General features: G+C 39.2%; 1 protein-coding gene across 1 annotated transcript; it reads left to right on the forward strand.

Moving 5' to 3' along the window:
- Positions 1–224: 224 nt before the first annotated feature.
- Positions 225–12,123, forward strand: LOC134333752 (transmembrane and death domain protein 1-like). Its single transcript, XM_063015893.1, has 5 exons — positions 225–301; positions 3,305–3,484; positions 5,243–5,362; positions 7,668–7,823; positions 11,768–12,123. Exons 1-5 carry the CDS (start codon positions 235–237, stop codon positions 12,049–12,051), a joined length of 807 nt encoding a protein of 268 aa, XP_062871963.1. The 5' UTR covers positions 225–234; the 3' UTR covers positions 12,052–12,123.
- Positions 12,124–19,607: the final 7,484 nt, after the last annotated feature.

Genomic DNA, 19,607 nt, shown 5'->3' on the forward strand with positions numbered 1-19,607 from the left:
TGGGGCGTACGCTAGATGTTTTAATAGCCAAGGTTCATCTATGCAAAGAGCAAGAATTTGCTGTAGAAAGAAGGGCTAAGAAACCAATTCTTGAAGACAGGGCTTTGTGCTTATTACATGCAGTACTGTTACATTACAAATTATTCATTTGTATACAAAAAATAATGACCTTTAATAATCATGGAACACAGAGATTCAAATAAAAATACTAATTGAATGACAACAGGTTTTGATATGATGCAAATCTCTGTACTTTTCCTAATTTCTTTCTTCCTCAACCCCAGTCTCAGTGAAGATGCAGGTGAGAAATGACAGCTTGGCTCAGTTTTTGAATATTTGAGGGGTTTTCTGACGTACTTGTTTAATGCTGTAATTAGGTATTACACCTATGGTGAGATATTGATATGAGAAGGTACAGTGGTACCTGACTCAACGTCAGTTGGTTCTGGGAGTGGCGTTGAGTATTTTCTTCCCATAAGGATGTATGGGAAACCTATTAATGTGTTCCATGGTCCCATAGAACTGCATACATTTTATGCTAATGTCAAATAATGGGGTTGTTTTTGACACTTAAACACTGGAAATAACACAAAACCTGCACTTTACTTCACCAAAGCTTAAAATGACATTGTACTAAAACAAAAAGCAAATTTCATTAGTGGAGAGACTTATGAGCAGTAATAATAAGAGAGGTTTAGTGTTTCTACAGTATGTCGTCCTTTTAATACATTGTCAAGTTAAGCTTTTATTTTAACGATAAACGTTTTAGATCCCAAGTTATAACACAAGTTTAAAAGTGAAACAGGAGAAAAATCCAGCTAAACACAGATACATGGGGATGCTTTCAGAGTGGATTTGATGGTTATTCCACACAAGTGCAGATTCATCTCAAATGCGCACTTTAATGACATCTTACTGCACCGCTCAAGCCGAACGCTGAACAAAGCGACAGTTCGTTTTTAATTTGAAATTAAATAAATGCTAGCACACCAGAGCTGGCATTTCGAATACATTGTATCAAATCTCAGCTCTGCCATCCGGCTGGGCTGGGTGGCTATATGAACAACGTTTGGCTGTTGTTCATACACGGTGGGAGCCGGATAGGGACCTCATAACTGATGCAATTACAACCTCTGCTGGCTGGTTGATGGCGTCTGCACAGAGTAGAGGAATAATGCTGATCAGGGTGTGGCTCTCCGTGCACAGGGCTGATTCGCTTATAAACTCGGCTGGTGCAGGTGAAAAAATGCAGTCGGCTACTGCTCACGTATCGGAGGGGACGTGTGTCAGTTCGCTCTCCTCAGTCAGGACCGGGGGTCAGCACCAGTAGAGAGGAAGCATAATGCAATTGGGTAAAAACTGGACACGCTAAAAATAAGGAGAAAAAGGGAGAAAATGCATTTTAAAAAAGCTGAACATGTTGAGTTTAAGGTAAATGTTGAGTTTAAGGGTACAAATTTCTTGACGAAGAGAGTTGAGTTTCAAAGATTTTGAGTTTAGAGGACACTGAGTTACAAGGTACCACTGTATTACATAGTCACATGATTTACATTTCATAGCTGTAATGTGAATCTGTGCTGCCATGTAATAACAAAGGATGTGATTTTTCAGCTGTAAAAGTAGCTACACTATGAATGAACTAGAATGTGTGTGTGGGGGGGGGGGGCTAATACACCTACAGATAACTTATGTGTAGGAGTGTGTAGTAAACGTTTATTTACTGAGTTTCCTAACCTGTTTTATTTGGGGTATTTTAGTCTGTAACACCTAAAACTGCAATTCCCAGTAAATGACTATATAAATAATGCATTTATTGTGGCCATAGAGAACAGATTTAGGCCATTGTGGCTGCCAGTTGTATCCCAAGTGACAAAAAGGTGGATTCTGCTTTGGTGTACTGTTTCTTTTAAACCAAGAAAAGTTCCTTCTTACTATATTAAAATTATAAAATTAAATTAAAATTATAAGTAAAACAATAACAGACTCTGATTCAATAACAAGTTCTTCCTTTAAATGTCCTTTAATTTTTTCTTTAAACCTAATTCGTGTTCATCTTTAAAATAAATTTGTAAAGATGGTTCACATGAAATCACATTATATGAAATGATTTAGTGATGTATAAAATGTAGTTTAAAAAATGTATATAATATTATTCTAACTCTGATATTGGACTTACACAACAGACATCAGCTGTCATTTCTTATCAACTAAATAAGTGATTCTAATTACATTATTTCTGCCAATATTAAGGGCCAGCCACAATATCTCTCTAAAAGCTTATCCAACATAATTAGGCACTGCATAGAGCTTGGAGGAAGGCAAGATTGCAGAAATTATCTAAGGCTAATTTTTGATTTCATATCCCTGATACATTTTGTGCTGCTTTTCTTCTGCTCTTGCATATTAACCAAGAGTCAGAAGGCATTTTACTCAAGGTTGACGTGTGTTGACATACACCTCCACCTCCTTGTTTCTACACTCACTGTCCATTTTATCAGCTCCACTTACCATATAGAAGCACTTTGTAGTTCTACAATTACTGACTGTAGTCCATCTGTTTCTCTGCATGCTTTGTTAGCGCCCTTTCATGCTGTTCTTCAATGGTCAGGACTCTCCCAGGACCACTACAGAGCAGGTATTATTTAAGTGGTGGATCATTCTCAGCACTGCAGTGACACTGACATGGTGGTGGTGTGTTAGTGTGTGTTGTGCTGGTATGAGTGGATAAGACACAGCAGCACTGATAGAGTATTTAAACACCTCACTGTCACTGCTGGACTGAGAATAGTCCACCAACCAAAAGTACCCATCCAACAGCACCCCTGGGCAGCATCCTGTGAAACCTGATGAAGGTCTAGAAGATGACAACTCAAACAGCAGCAATAGATGAGCGATCGTCTCTGACTTTACATCTGCAAGGTGGACCAACTAGGTAGAAGTGTCTTATAGAGTGGACAGTGAGTGGACACATTATTTAAAAACTCCAGCAGCGCTGAAAATGATCCACCACCTAAATAATATCTGCTCTGTGGTGGTCCTGACCATTAAAGAACAGGGTGAAAGCAGGCTAAAAAGGTGTGTAGAAAAATATATGGACTACAGTCAGTAATTGTAGAACTACAAAGTGCTTCTATATGGTAAGTGGAGCTGATAAAATGGACAGTGAATGTAGAAACAAGGAGGTTTTGGATCCCTGAGAATCCCTGCTGTATTATAGTGTATTACAACCACTGCAGTTTAGTTCTAGTCCTTATACGCATGTGTTGAAGTAAAGAAACTGACAATAACTGTTTACTGGTCTCAGTGGACGAGAACATGGGGACACATCAGCTAATGCGACTGGTGGATCTGCTGACAGTGCATGAGTGTGAAGAGCTTCTCTTGACCCTGTCTCACCCAGAGGAGAACATTTTTAACCAGCTTGACCGCCTGTCTGAGGAGAAGAACGTACTGAGACTGCCTTCCCGCAGACAGAGGGATCTAGGTATAGAGCATATCACAGATAAAATCCATGAACCAGTTGTTCAAATTGGTTTTTAGGATGAAATGTTGCTCATATATCACAAGGAGCTTAAACATTTTTTTTTTAAATACCACTAAACATGTTAAAAATAATTCACACCATATTGTTACAAGTATGTGGACACCCCTGTTTTTTAAGCCACAACAGACGAGCTACTGTAGCTTAAATTACTGAAGAAGTTAATGCTGGTTCTGATAGAAAGGTGTCAGAATACACAGTGCATCACAGTTTGTTGTGTATGGGGCTGCACAGCTGCAGACCAGTCAGGGTGGCAAGCCGGCAGAGGCAGTGTGATGCTTTGGGCAATGTTCTGCTGGGAACACTTAGCTGCGTCTGGAATCGCATACTTCCATACTCAATAGTACGCGAATTGAGGACGCGAGAGCGGTTAGTATGTCCGAATACATAGTATAAATAAATAGGTACGCGAGAAGTACCCAGATGACGTACTTATTGGGCAGCCATGTTTGAGTATGCAAACGATGCACACTTGCGGTCCACTAATGTATCCCATAATGCAACTGGAGCTGCGTAGGCGATTGAAGAGGAATAAGAAACAAGAAAGATAGCGGAAAACGGAGTCCTCTGTTCACAAGTGTAAGTAAGATAAATAAGATACAATTTTTTAAAGACAAATAAATAGCAAAAAGACGATAAATATCCTAAATTTTGGCGAGTGGAGTTTGTAATGAGTCTGTAACTATGGTGATGTTACGTCATCACGTCCTCACGTCATCGCTTGACGTTGGTAAAATGGCGGACGTAGTACGTAGCGGTGTTGTGTGCATACTGCATACTTCTGTACTGAAAGTATGTACTTTTTTACCGGCCGAGTAGTGCATACTTCCTCCAATCTAGTACGTACTCTGTAAGTATGCGATTCCGGACGAAGCTCTTGTGTCATGCCATCCATGTGGATGTTACTTTAACATGTACCACCTACCTAAGCATTGTTGCAGACCATGTACACCCTTACATGGAAACGGTATCATCATTCCCTGATGGCTGTGGCCTCTTTCAGCAGGATAATGCGCTCTGCCACAAAGCAAAAATGGTTCAGGAATGGTTTGAGGAGCACAACAACGAGTTTGAGGTGTTGACTTGGCCTCCAAATTCCTCAGATCTCAATCCAATCGTGCATCTGTGGGATGTGCTGGACAAACAAGTCCGATCCATGGAGGCCCCACCTCACAACTTACAGGAGTTAAAGGATCTGCTGCTAACATCTTGGTGCCAGATACCACAGCACACCTTCATGGGTCTAGTGGAGTCCATGCCTCGATGGGTCAGGGCTGTTTTGGCAGTTTTGGGCATATAGTGTATTTATGTCAGTTAATTGGTCTAACCATGTACTATGTATAAGAATATTTGCAATGTAACAAGACTATTTTAGAACTACACAAAGAAAAGATACAGTTGACCACAAACATTTTAATACAATGTTTTTATTTGTTTGTAAGTTTGTTTCTGTATACAACAATCAGCTATAATAATGCCTTCCAATCATCTACTTAGTGTGACATTGTTACTAAAGTTAATTTGTGGTAAAACGTTCAGCATTATGATTCTATCAATGAACCAATAAAACAGCAGAATTTAGCACAGCAGACAGGAGAAAATTGTTTAATTGTATGAGAGAGCACATTATGAAAAATGTAATCACTACCAGCTTTAATGAGTCAACTATGTGAGCACTTTCTATTCATGTTTATCATTCAGATAAAGACTTCCACTGCCGTCCAGCTCTGATAGACTGGCTCCAAAGTTTTGGCAAGCAGACCTACCTCAACAGACTGTCTCGTGCTCTGCAACAGATCAGAAGGACTGACATTGCCATAGGTCATGTGCACACATACACACACAGTTACAGAAACATTTACCTTTGTACCTGAGCTTAGCTTATTCCTTTTCCTGGGGACTTGGTACAAAGTAGTTGTTTTTTTGGTTTCAATGTTGTCGCTTGTTTTGTATATTTTTTCCTAGTTTTTTTTGTTGTATTTCTTTCAGATATGTAGATTAACCTGAAACATCCAAATGCAGTGTTCCTTACATTTACTTGCAGACAGTTTGAACCCAAGATGTGTCATGTTTTATCTGCTCAACTTTATTTCATTTGTTAATATACCTCCATTCCTGCATTTCAGGCCTGCAAAACATTCCAAAAAAAGTTGGAACGGGGGCAATTTAGGGCTAGTAATGAGGTGAAAAAACAAAATAATGATGTGATTCCAAACAGGTAATTGAGGTGAGGTGTTGACAATGAGGTGATGTCAACAGGTGATTGTAATCATGGTTTGGTACAGAAGCAGTATCCAGGAAAGGCTGAGTCTCTGATGAGCAAAGATGATCAGAGGATCTCCAGTTTGTCCACAAATGCGTGAGAAAATTGTTCAAATGTTTAAAAACAATGTACCTCAAAGAAAGATTGGAAGGGATTTGCATATTTCTCCATCTACAGTGCATAACATCACCAAGCGTTTCAAGGAAGCAGGAGGAATTTTAGTGCGTAAAGGCCAAGGACGCAAGCTTAAGCTGAACGCCCAAGATCTTCTTTGTGATCTTTCCAGTACTGTTGCACATCTTAAGACATGTTTGCAGGAAGAATGAGACAAAATAAAAGCTGAAACACTAAATGACTTGGTATCCTCGGTACCAAAACATCTTTTAAGTGTGGTGAAAAGGAATGACAAATGTCCCAACTTTTTTTGGAATGGATCTGAAATGCAGGAATGGATGTTTATTAATAAATGAAATGAAGTTGACCAGAAAAAACATGAAATATCTCAGGTTCATCCTGTCTGCAATCAAATAAAAGTCAATGTAAATGTAAGAAACTCTGTGTTTTTATATTATTTGCATTTTCCATCCTGTCCCAACGTTTTTCTGATTTGGGGTTGTACTTTGATTGGCATTAGGCTGGATACACATACATGTTTTTGGCCATTGCCGCAATGAAAATGGCTCACTGGATCTGACAACAGGTTTTCTGGAAGTGACAAATGTAGTTAAATTTACTACCCACCATCTGTCTCCATCATCAGCTCCTATTACAAGAAGGGAAAGTAACGTAAGAAAATGACAAAAATGACAGCCTGAGGAAATCCTTTTGTCATAGATGTGTGGAGACTAAAATTGTGTTTTTAGAAATGTATCATGCTGCAAGTACCCGAATTTTAATTGGTGGATAAATAGCTTTAAACAAGAAAGCTCTACCGTGTGTCAAGTCTAAATTTACATCTTTATGCTGCCAAGTTTGAGTCTGTTACTTGTGGTATCTTCATTTTTTGGGAGATTTACAGGGTCTGGCAAAAACTGCTAATTCTACAATCCAAATCAGAAAAAGTTAAAAATGCAGTGTTCCTTACATTTACTTTGACTTTTAATTGACTGCAGACAGGATGAACCTGAGATATTTCATGTTTTGTCTGCTCAATTTCATTTAATTTATTAATAAGCATTTATTCCTGCATTTTATTCCTGCAACACATTCCGAAAAAAGTTGGGACAGTAAAGCATTTACGACTTTGTAATGTTGCCATTCTTTTTTACCACACTTAAAAGACGTTTTGGCACCGAGGATACCAAGTGATTTAGTGTTTCAGCTTTTATTTTGTCTCATTCTTCCTGCAAACACGTCATAATATTATATTATGTTTAATGATAGTATGCACTGTAGAGAGAGAAATATGTAAATCCTTTCCAATCTTTCTTTGAGGTACATTGTTTTTAAATATTTCAATCATTTTCTCACACATTTGTTGATAAACTGGAGATCCTCTGATCATCTTTGCTCATCAAAGACTCAGCCTTTCCTGGATGCTGCTTTTGTACCAAACCATGATTACAATCACCTGTTGACATCACCTGTTTGGAATTACATCATTATTTAGTTTGTTCACCTCATTACTAGCCATAAATTGTCCCCGTCTTAACTTTTTTTGGAATGTTTTGCAGGCCTGAAATGCAGGAATGGATTTTTATTAATAAATGAAAAGTAAATGTAAGGAACACTGCATTTTTATTTTATTTGCATTTTCCATACTGTCCCAACTTTTCTGATTTGGGGTTGTAAATTGTATCAACTATAACACAGCAGAGTAGAAGGAATTAAGTATGTTCTATATGTGTGTTGTTCACTTTGTAGAGGTGGGAAAGAACATTAACCAGGACAAGGCTCTGAGCATGCAGCGGTATGTTGAGGAATATCATGAGCGAATAAACAAAATGCAGTCTAATCTCCCACAAACCCAAGCTGAGGCAGAGCATCACGAAGAAATGCCATGTTGTTCTGAAAAACAAGGCAAGGAATACATACAGACTGCATTTTAAATGTATTTAAATGTCAGTGGCAATAAATATTCAGTGGTTTAACAGAATTTTTAAGCAAAATGCCATAACACCAATAGGTCATGTTAGGTAAAAACTATAATAATAATAATAATATATTTTTTTTATATTAAGCAAGTATTCACACTGATCAGCCATAACAATCAAACCACCTCCTTGTTTCTACACTCACTGTCCATTTTATCAGCTCCACTTACCATATAGAAGCACTTTGTAGTTCTACAATTACTGACTGTAGTCCATCTGTTGCTCTGCATGCTTTGTTAACCTGCTTTCATGCTGTTCTTCAAAGGTCAGGACTCTCCCAGGACCACTACAGAGCAGGTATTATTTTGGTGGTGGATCATTCTCAGCACTGCAGTGACACTGACATGGTGGTGTTGTGTTAGGGTGTGTTGTGCTGGTATTAGCCTCACTGTCACTACTGGACTGAGAATAGTCCACCAACCAAAAATATATCCAGCCAATAGCGCCCTGTGGGCAGCATCCTGTGACCACTGATGAAGGTCTAGAAGATGACCAACTCAAACAGCAGCAATAGATGAGCGATTGTCTCTGACTTTACATCTACAAGGTGGACCAGCTAGGTAGGAGTGTCTAATAGAGTGGACAGTGAATGGACACTGTATTTAAAAACTCCAGCAGCGCTGCTGTGTCTGATCCACTCATACCAGCACAACACACACTAACACACCACCACCATGTCAGTGTCACTGTAGTGCTGAGAATGATCCACCACCTAAATAATACCTACTCTGTGGTGGTCCTGTAGGGGACCTGACCATTCAAGAACCCGGTGAAAGCAGGCTAAAAACTATAAAGGGAAACAGATGGACTACAGTCAGTAATTGTAGAACTACAAAGTGCTTCTAGATGATAAGTGGAGCTGATAAAATTGACAGTGAGTGTAGAAACAAGGAGGTGGTTTTAATGTTATGGCTGATCAGTGTATTATGGAGGTCTAGAGCCTAGAAACACTCATCTCAAGGTAGGCATAAACTGGGTATTGGAGTACACAGACGACTGGAGAGCATAACACATCCACTTACTCATTTAAATTCACACCTACATGCAATTTACACTGAACAGTAGATGCACTGGTGTTTCAACTAAAGATAGTTCATGTTTTGTCTGGGCAACCTAATTTTATTTGTTTATATACAGTCTCTGACTAGTCTCCCAGTTCCTGCTGCCGAAAAACATCCCCAAAGCATGATGCTGCCACCATCATGCTTCACTGTATGGGCTGTCATGTGCCTTTTACTGAGGAGTGGCTTCTGTCTGGCCACTCTACCATACAGATCTGATTGGTGGAGTGCTGCAGACTTGGTTGTCCTTTTGGAAGGTTCTCCCATCTCCACAGAGCAATGCTGGAGCTCTGTTAGAGTGACCATCGGGTTCTTGGTCACCTCCCTGACTAAGGCCCTTCTAGGGCACTTGTAGCCTAGTAGTTAAGTTACTGGACTAGTAAGCAGAAGGTCACTGGTTCAAACCCCACCACTGCCAGGTTGCCACTGTTGGGCCCTTGAGCAAGGCCCTTGACCCTCAATTGCTTAGACCGCATACTATCACACTACTGTAAGTAGCTTTAGATAAAAGCGTCTGCTAAATGCCGAGAATGAATGTAAATGTACCCCGAATGCTCAGTTTGGCCAAACGGCCAGCTCTAGGAGGAGTCCTGGTGGTTCCAAACTTCTTCCATTTACGGATGATGGAGGCCACTGTGCTCATTGGGACTTTCAGTGCTGCAGAAATTTTTCTGTACCCTAGATACAATCCTGTCTTGGAGGTGTACACACAATGCCTTGGACTTCATGGCTTGGTTTGTGCTCTGACATGCACTGTCTACTATGGGACCTTATATAAACAGATGTGTGCCTTTCCAAATCATGTCCAGTCAACTGAATTTACCACAGGTGGACTATAATCAAGTTGTAGAAACATCTGAACAATATGTGTTTCAGGTATTATTTTGTATTAAGGTGTGCAGCAGTACTGGATTGTCATTGTTAAATTTTTAGTTTTAAAATTCTTCACACATTTTTCACACAGGTCAGGACTGCAGACTGCAGACAGTCTAAATGTTATCATTCTGAATGTTAACAGTCCTTTTTATCTTTGTTCCGAAGCACAGTGTCCATTTTTTCCTAAAAAAGATTACCAATTCTGATTTGTCTGACCACAATACTCATTTCCACAATGTGTTGGTCCATCCCAGATGCCTCCAAGTCCAGAGAACCCGATGCCACTTTTAGACATAGCTAAAATAAAGCTTGTTTCTTTTTCCACTGACCATCTTTGATCCTTAAAGACGCAGCCTGTCATGGATACTGCTTTTGTAGCAAATCATGATTACAATCATCTGTTGTATACATGTACACAATCACATGTTTGAATTCACATGGTCTCGAATTTTGCTATTTTAGCACTATGTGTGCAATTTTTCCTACCTCGTGCTGTAACAAGTTAATTTCCCCAAGGGGATCAATAAAGTCTTATCTTATCTTATTACTAGCCATGAATTGCCCCGTCCCAATTGTCTTTTGATAAAACATGCAATACATTGGGTTCAAAAGTGAAAATAAATGAAGAAACTGCACTTTTATTTGCATTTTTCTTACTGTCTTAACTTTTTCTGGTCTCAACACAAACTGCCACTTTTAATTACTGCAATGTCTCAGAATTATTTAACACCCTGAAAAGAATCCCTCATAAGAGCACACATTTGCAAACCAGATGTTGTTTCAAGCACACCTGTTGCAATTAATCAACAGCTTCATTAGTTGCATCAGGCATGCTGGAGATTAAAAACACATCAAATACCTGAACTGGCTATGGGTTTGTTGACTGTGACCGTTGACTGAGGTTTCAGTTTGCACACTAAGCTTCATACTAAATGCTGAAGGTCTTCATGCCCAGTCTCCAATATGTACACCTCTACTGACCCTAAAGCACAAGAAAAGTCGGCTTTAATATGCTCAAAACTATATAAATAAGCCACATACGTTTTGGGATTCTGTTCTGTGAAGCAATGAAACAAAAAGTGGAACTTTTTGGACCTCAAAAGCAAACCTCAAAATCCACCAAGGCTTGGTTTCAGAAGATACCCTGGAAGATTCTGAAGTGGCCATCACCATTGTCTGACTAGAGACCCATAGAAAATACACAGATCAGGAATAACATTAAGACCACCTTCCTCATATTGTGTTGGTCCCCCTTTTGCTGCCAAAACAGCCCTGCAACTGTGATGCACTGTGTATTCTGACACCTTTTATCAGAACCAGTGTTAACTTTTCTAGCAATTTGAGCTACAGTAGCTCGTCTGTTGGATCGGATCACACGGGCCAGCCTTTGCTCCCCAAGTGTGTCACTGAGCCTTGGTCGCCGGTTTACCACTGTTCCTTCCTTGGACCACTTTTGATAGATACTGACCACTGCAAATCAGGAACACCCCACAAGAGCTGCAGTTTTGGAGATGCTCTGACCCAGTCGTCTAGCCATCACAATTTGGCCCTTGTCAAACTCACTCAAATCCTTAAGCTTGCCCATTTTTCCTGCTTCTAACTCATCAACTTTGAGGATAAAATGTTGACTTACTGCCTAATATATCCCACCCACTAACAGGTGCCGTGATAAAAAAAATAATCGGTGTCATTTACTTCACTTGTCAGTGGTCACAATGTTATGCCTGGTCAGTGTATCTGGTGGGATTTCAAGAAGGTGGTTGCAGAACGCAAACCCAATAATAATAATAATGAACTGGAGGCCACTGGCATTATACAAATAATTGTGCACATTGATATTTTTTGTGTTGCATGCTTTTAGTTTAGCTGTTTTAAATATGCTTAAGAACTAAACCCAACTAATAATGTATTTTTGTAATGTTGCTGTTTACAGAAAGAAGCCTGACTTTGGAGGATCTGGATTTAGTAGTGAAAAGGAATCCAGTGCCACCCTATCAGCATTGCATGCTGGATGCCGCAAAGCCTTTGATCTATGGGCTAATTCTTGGATTTGGTAGTGCGCTGCTTGTAGGCATGTCTTTACTGGTTATTGTACCACATCTATACCTTTGTGGCTTTTCCCGTAAATTCAACTTTAAATCCCAGCACCAACTGCAAAACATACAATGCTATTCCTCCACCTTATCAGAAAGGATTCTGTTGAAACAGGAGCATTAAAAAGCAGATCTTTTTTTTTTTTTTTTTTTAATGATGAATGCAACCTAATTGTATTAAAATATAGTAATGCTGCCTTTTGTTTTATAGTTGTCATTGTGCTGTACCTATCTTGAATGTTCAGGACATCTCTTTGAGAATATGGCACCTCTAGATGGACACATGGTGCATGTTGCCAAGACAATCCTTTCATTTTTAGTGGTGACAGCAGTGTGCCCGTCTGGTGTGGAGGAAAAACTAATTATCCAGCCTTGCTCTCTGTCCCCTGAGTGTGCTTATAACCTCCAAAGCAATCCACTGGGCTAATAACTATGACAATGCCAGTAGACAATACCGAATGGTGAAAAGGTGGAACAAAGAACAGCATGTTTAGAATAGATGTATGGCTCAAAATTGTGAAATGTGGCTTAGTTGTGTGTAATGTGATGTAAAAAAGGTTAATTGAGTTCCAAAAAATAGTCCACAGAAAGCTTGCATCATTTTAATATCTCTCTCTCTCTCTCTCTCTCTCTCTCTCTCTCTCTCTCTGCTATTTCTTCTTATAATTGAACTAATTACAATACAAAATTAGTCTATTGTGCTCATGTATCAGGCAGAACAGATTACTAGTAGTGCTAATCAGCAATCAGTGGCAATTAGTTCATAAATAAACATTTAAACAAATTATAGCGTGGTGGAGGGTTAAAATGAGCATTCACAACCCTAGCAAGGCAAGACCAAGTGGGCACAGACTGGGACACATCTGACCTGTCAAATTACTGCTGGTAAGACCTGCTGCTTAAAGTCTGGCTAAATATTTGCAAGCAGAGAATACAAACAGGTACAAATGAAAATGATTTTCAGGCATTACTAGGAAATCCACAGTGCTTGGTGACAAGGCATGTCTAGCAACCCAAAAGGAATAATACATCATGATCACATAACATTCCCACTTCTGAATTTTCTTCTAGGGTTCAAAATAATGCAACTAGTAAAGTGAGTGCTGTACATCCCTGTAGGTTGTGGAAACCTGGGTCTGATCAAAATGTGCCAAAATGTGAGTTAGTAAATGCGCAAGTGTGTTTCCTTGTGGTTAATTGACACCCGGCACAAGGTATGTACCAGGGTGGGTGAGTAATATTAGTGTGGCGCCCCCTTATCTCGATAAGTACCCAACAATGTCACCCCTTGGTTTAAACCTAGAGCAAAGGGAAGCTCTGATTTGAAGAAACTTATAAACACAGGTTTAAAGAATAGACAATGTTTTTTTATATATTAAACAAGACTGGAAAGTTACATGTCGCTGTCAGTTTACTTGCTTAAAAAGCATAAAAAAAGCCCCAAAAAAGAATAAGAATTTTTTTTTTTACCAATTTAGCACTCCAAACCAAATAACTTATATGCGTTACACTGCAATATTTATCACTCCAGTGAACATGGCACAAACACCCCAATAACTTGGTCCCCAGTTTCTTAGTAATTAACTAATACTTTGCATTTTGTTTTCACTGATACTGCTTGAGATGTTTCTACAATTTAATTGGAGTCTACCTGTGGTAAATTCAATTGATTGGACATGATTGAGAATTGCCAACACCTGCCTATATAAGGTCCTACAGCTGACAGTGCATATCAGAGCAAACTCCAAGCCATGGGGGTCAAAGGAATTATCTGCAGACCTCAGAAACAGGATTGTGTCAAGGCATAGATCTGGAGAAGGGTACAGAAAAATTGATGCAGCTTTACAAGTCCCAAAGAGCACAGTGGCCACCATCATTCATAAATGGAAGTAAATGGAATTAATGTTTGGAACCACCAAAAATCTTCCTGGACCTGGCCACCCAGCCAAACTGAGCGATCGGGGAAGATGGACCTTGGCCATGGAGGTGAGCAGGAACCTGAGGGTCACTCTGACAGAGCTCCAGCATATCCTTGTGGAGGTGGGAGAACGAGAAGATCAACTATCCAGGCAGCACTCCACAAATCACACCGTTATGGTAGAGTGGCCAAACGGCTTGTTAGCCCAGTTGGAGTTTGCCAAAAGGCACCTAGAGGACTCTCCAACCATGAGAAACAAGATTCTCTGGTCTGGTGAAACCAAAATTGGACTTTTTGACCTGAACACGTCAGGAGGAAAACAGACACCGCTCATCACCTGGCTGATGCCATCCCCACAGTGAAGCATGGCGGTGGCAGCATCATGATGTGGAGATGTTTTTCAGCAGCAGGACCAGGGCAACTAGTCCTGATAGAGGGAAAGATGAATGCAGCTAAGTACACCGAGATCCTTGAAGAAAATCTGCTCCAGAGTGCTCTGGACCTCAGACTGGGGTGAAGATTTACCTTCCAACATGACAACGACCCGAAGCACACAGCCAATAGAACAAAGGAGTGGCTTTAGAGAAAGTGTGTGAATGTCCTTGAGTGGCCCAGCCAGAGCCCAGACCTGAATCCAATCAAACATCTGTGGAAGGAGCTAAAAATGACTGTGTACCGACGCTCCCCATCCAAACTGATAGTGCTTGCAAGGATATGTCTAGAGGAATGGGCAAAAATGTCCAGAAACAAGTGTGCCAAGCTCGTAGCTTCTTTTCCAAGATGCCTTGAAGCTGTAATTGCTGCCAAAGGTGCATCAACCAAGTATTAGGCTAAGGGTGTGTACAGATATGTAACCCCTAAATAAATAATTTTTGTTGGTAAAATAAAATTGCATATTTTCTAAACCCTGTTTTCACTTTGTAATTATTGGTGATTGTGTGTAGATGTTTAAGGCAAAAAAAGAACGAACTCAATCTATTATAGAATGAGTCTGTAACGTAATAAAACGTGGAGAAGGTGAAAGGGGTGTGCAGACTTTCCGACTTGACTGTAATGTATTAGGTGTATGGATAGTTTTGATAATATTTATTAATTAATTTATTTTTAATTAATTGATTAATCAATCGATTATTGATTAGGAAGATTGATTGATTGATGTATAAGAGAGGCACAGATACATGGATCAATTTCTGTTTTGCTTAATAAAACTGACAGTGTATTCCAAATGGACAGCTGGTATATGTCTAAATAAGACAAAAGTGAAGGAGGCACAGTTAGACAAAAAGAAGAGTTGTCTGCAATTAGAATCGTATTGCTAATGCATACATTAGAATAAAATACAAATGAATTAACAGCAGTTATTTTAGCTGGGTTATTACAGATAATAAGACACATAAACACGCCTCACAATGCTAATGCAATTCAGGTCCTAGTATAGAAAGAATTTTAATCAATGCAAAAATAAAAACGATACTGCTAGACTATCTGTCTTGCAGGGAATATTGAACATACAAGTGTGTTATATCATTAAAATGCAGTCATGTGGTGCATTGTGCATTGACTTGTTCATATTGTTTGTAATGAGATCTCATGGGACCCATTGTGCAGTTTCGTGTTGTCCACCTCAATTTCTGCTCGGTCATTAACAAAAGGAACGGTTATCTGTAACAATTAAATGATCTTTACTAGATCTTCTTAAGCCATGTCAATCATTTTAATTGAAAGTAAGTAATTTTTTATTATTCATAGAATTATATTAGTCTTGTTTTCTCCTTTTTGTTTAACTAAAACTTTTCACTGTGACTAAAAAGATGCTACTGAAAACTTTGCATTTAATAGTACCTAATTAATCTTTTTTTATTTACATTTAGTAATTTAGCTCTTATCCAGAGTGACTTCCAAAAATTCATAATAGCTGGGGTTATACACCGATCAGCCATGACATTAAAACCACCTCCTTGTTTCTACACTCACTGTCCATTTTAGCAGCTCCACTTACCATATAGAAGCACTTTGTAGTTCTACAATTACTGACTGTAGTCCACCTGTTTCACTGCATGCTTTGTTAGCCCTCTTTCATGCTGTTCTTCAATGGTCAGGACTCTCCCATAACCACCACAGAGCAGGTATTATTTAGGTGATGGATAATTCTCAGCACTGCAGTGACAATGACATGGTGGTGGTGTGTTAGTGTGTTGTGCTGGTATTAGTGGATCAGACACAGCTGCGCTGCTATTGCTGTTGGTCATCTTCTCGACCTTCATCAGTGGTCACAAAACGCTGCCCACGGGGTGCTGTTGGCTGGATATTTTTGGTTGGTGGACTATTTTCAGTCCAGCAGTGACAGTGAGGTGTTTAAAAACTCCAGCAGCGCTGCTGTGTCTGATCCACTCATACCAGCACAACACACACTAACACACCACCACCATGTCAGTGTCACTGCAATGCTGAGAATGATCCACCACCTGCTCTGTAGTGGTCTTGGGAGAGTCCTGACCATTGAAGAACAGCATGAAAAGGGGCTAACAAAGCATGCAGAGAAACAGATGGACTACAGTCAGTAATTGTAGAACTACAAAGTGCTTCTATATGATAAGTGGAGCTGATAAAATGGACAATGTGTGTAGAAACAAGGAGGTGGTTTTAATGTTATGGCTGATCGGTGTAATTCTGCAAAATACCCCCAAATTAATAATAGGCATGCATTACAACATAAACGTCACCAGACAGACTCAGACCAGGTAGTGGAGTCAAGTGCAGGTTTATTGAATCACAAGAGTAGTCAAAAACGAACAGGGTCGGTACCAGGTAATCAATCCAATACAAACAAAACTAAAACCGTAAAACAGAAAGCAAGAGAAATCAGAAAACGCTCAGAAATGCACCGCATAGCAAATACAAGACTTTGCAATGCGGCAAACAAAAAACAGGGTTTTTATAGATTCCAAGATGGCCACTGATTAGGATCAGGTGAGCCACCAGCCAGCTAGGACTCAGGTGAGAGAGCCCTCTGCTGGCGAACCAGGAGGGGAACCAGCAGCCTCAGATTAAAGCAATAAGCCACGAGAGGCCGTGCATTACTGTGATTTTAGCACGGGGATGAAGTTTTTTAAAACTTCTTTCCCCGTGCTAAAATCATAACAGTAATGCACGGTCTCGAGTGGCTTATTGCTTTTATAAAACGGCGGTCAACATAAAATATAATAAATACAACAATGTTTAATTCATAAATGTATTTATTGTGTATAAACTTACAATAAAGCATTCTTCCGCGACGCAAAATAGTTCGATTAACAGTGCTGCTAAGCAACATGAGGGTGAAAATAACATAATTTTTTTCTATTCAGTGGCGTATTAATATGGAATGATGTGAGGTGGTCATAGGTGTGCGTTTATCGGGGATTTTACAACGGCTTCGAACGCGGCTCAACCAATCAGATTTTAGGACCGGAACTATCCGTTTTATAAGTGACATTAGACACTTACTGTTTATGGCCTAGTGTTATACTGGGGACTTAATAATTGCATATAAAAAAATAAAAGGGACACTATTATTAGTCTTAAGATGAATAAGTGAATATATTCAGGACTTGATTTATTTGTTTGTGAATTACATGAAAATGGTCATATGGAGGAGGTAGTACAGTAGATGTCATAAATGTCATGGCATGATTGATGTTACGAATGGACTATTCATTTTAAGGCTAAAAGATCAAGCCCTACCATGGCCAGGTGCCGTTGTTGAGCTCTTGAGCAGGTGAGATTTTGCCAAATGCTAAAATGTAAATAAATAGATTTTATGAAAATGTTTAAAAAAAGGACCTGGGTTCAATTCCCTGGCTGGGTTGCAGGGTCCTTTCTGTGTGGAGTTTGCATGTTCACCCTGTGTCCACACAGCTTTCCTCCGGGCACTTTGGTTTCCTTTCACAAGTACAAACACATGCAGTTAGGCTAATTAGAGCTACTAAAATTGCTCTAGGTGTGAATGTCTGTGTGAATATGTATCTGTATGTGCCCTTGGTGGACTTGCGATTTGTCCAGGGTGTTTCCTACGCATCGCCCAATGAATCAGACCCACTACAACCTCTATACTCTGTATCGGTATCGGTCCGATATTGGCCCAAATCACTGGATCGAATATCGGAAGGAAAAAAACATGTAATCCGATCCGATACTGTTGCTTAATGAAAATAAGGCCATTGTTTGTGTGTAAAGCAAATAACACACAAAGATACGTTCCAACAGAGTGCTGTTTATTGTCAGCTCACTCGGCTCACTGCCGTAACAAGGTGCATCTTGATGACATCATTAACATGTGCCACTGATCTACAATTCATCCGCAACAGCCATTCAGAAATCAAAACACACTGATCTACTTAAACTTTTAGCATTTTTAAAAAATCATCTACTACTGCCACAACTAAAATATTTGTTTCACAGTCTGAGCATTGTTATTTAGGTAGCTAGTTTACCCATGGTGCATTGAGACATCTATTTTTACTGCTTAGTTGTTTGAGAGGAGAAATGCGGTATCGGATTGGTATCGATATCGGCAGATACTCAATTTGCAATATCAGTATTGGACATAAAAAAGTGGTATCGAGCCAGTCCTAGTACAGAGGTAAGAGGTTAAAAATAATCATCACAGACAACTGTAAAATAAAGAAGGATTAGGTTTTATCTTTGTCAAAAAACTGCAGGTATTACATCTATATTTTGCCAGAATTTCTTGGTCCTAAAGATGCCCTCCTGAAGTGTCTTCCTCAGTCCTTTTGTTGTAAATGGAAAATGGAAAACAAATTTAATTGTACACTGCATGAAGCATGGCCCAATAGTTTAATTGGACACTACCTAATTAACCATCCCTACCAGAAGGATCCTATGCAGTTCTATGCTTTAATTAATTATCAGGACAGAGCTTGAAATGTTTAATTGCCTCTGGACCAGGACACTGAGACAATTGACAACATTAATTAATATAAGGCATCAGTGACCAGCTGTGCCTTAGGCTGTACGTAATGTGATACACTCTGGTGAGGCAGCTGGCCTGAGATTTATTGCTTCTCTTTCACGTTAACTTGTACACTAAGTAAAACAAAGTAGATTGCGTAAGCAGTGAATCCCTAAGATTAATTGTGCTGGTTAATCATTGTCAAACACTCATTTTATACATTTTTGGGATGTAAGCTTTTTGGTTCATGAAAATAAATGGGAATAAAGTTTTCCCTAAAATATTAAGCTTTTTCCTACTGTAAATCTAATTTCATTAAAGCTAATGTGGCATTTTTCTGTGCTGCAAATTAGAATTTACATTTTAATAAGAGATGTAGAGCTTTTCATTACCATAGGTTTACACTCAATAAAGAGCAGAAGCAGCAAAACAATAGTTAGTGCTCAAGAATACAGCTTTGTAAAAGTGGAATTTAGTAATTAATTAATCATTACCCATCACAATATTATTACATTACATTACTGTGGTACTGTGGCTAAACTGTATAGTATTTACAAGTCTTATCTGTTAAGGTAAAGACTATTAGCATTATAAAAACAGGTCCCAAGCAACTTTAAGTTTTCCTGAATCCTATAATAACCAAATCAGAGAACAAATTCTAATCTAGTTAAAAGTGGGATTGAGGTTCAGTTGGAGGGAAAGTAGTGTGTTGTTATTTACATCGATCAGCCATAACATTAAAACCACGTCCTTGTTTCTGCACACATTGTCTATTTTATCAGCTCCACTTACCATATAGAAGCACTTTGTA

The sequence above is a fragment of the Trichomycterus rosablanca genome, chromosome 19, assembly GCF_030014385.1.
Source record: "Trichomycterus rosablanca isolate fTriRos1 chromosome 19, fTriRos1.hap1, whole genome shotgun sequence".
NCBI lineage: Eukaryota > Metazoa > Chordata > Actinopteri > Siluriformes > Trichomycteridae > Trichomycterus > Trichomycterus rosablanca.

What these genes read in the sequence shown, in the direction of transcription:
- LOC134333752 (XM_063015893.1), top strand. Translation starts at nt 235, where the DNA reads ATGATGCAAATCTCTGTACTTTTCCTAATTTCTTTCTTCCTCAACCCC. An exon ending in CAGTCTCAGTGAAGATGCAG is followed by an intron (nt 302 to 3,304) that starts GTGAGAAATGAC and finishes TACTGGTCTCAG; the next exon opens with TGGACGAGAACATGGGGACA. An exon ending in CCGCAGACAGAGGGATCTAG is followed by an intron (nt 3,485 to 5,242) that starts GTATAGAGCATA and finishes TTTATCATTCAG; the next exon opens with ATAAAGACTTCCACTGCCGT.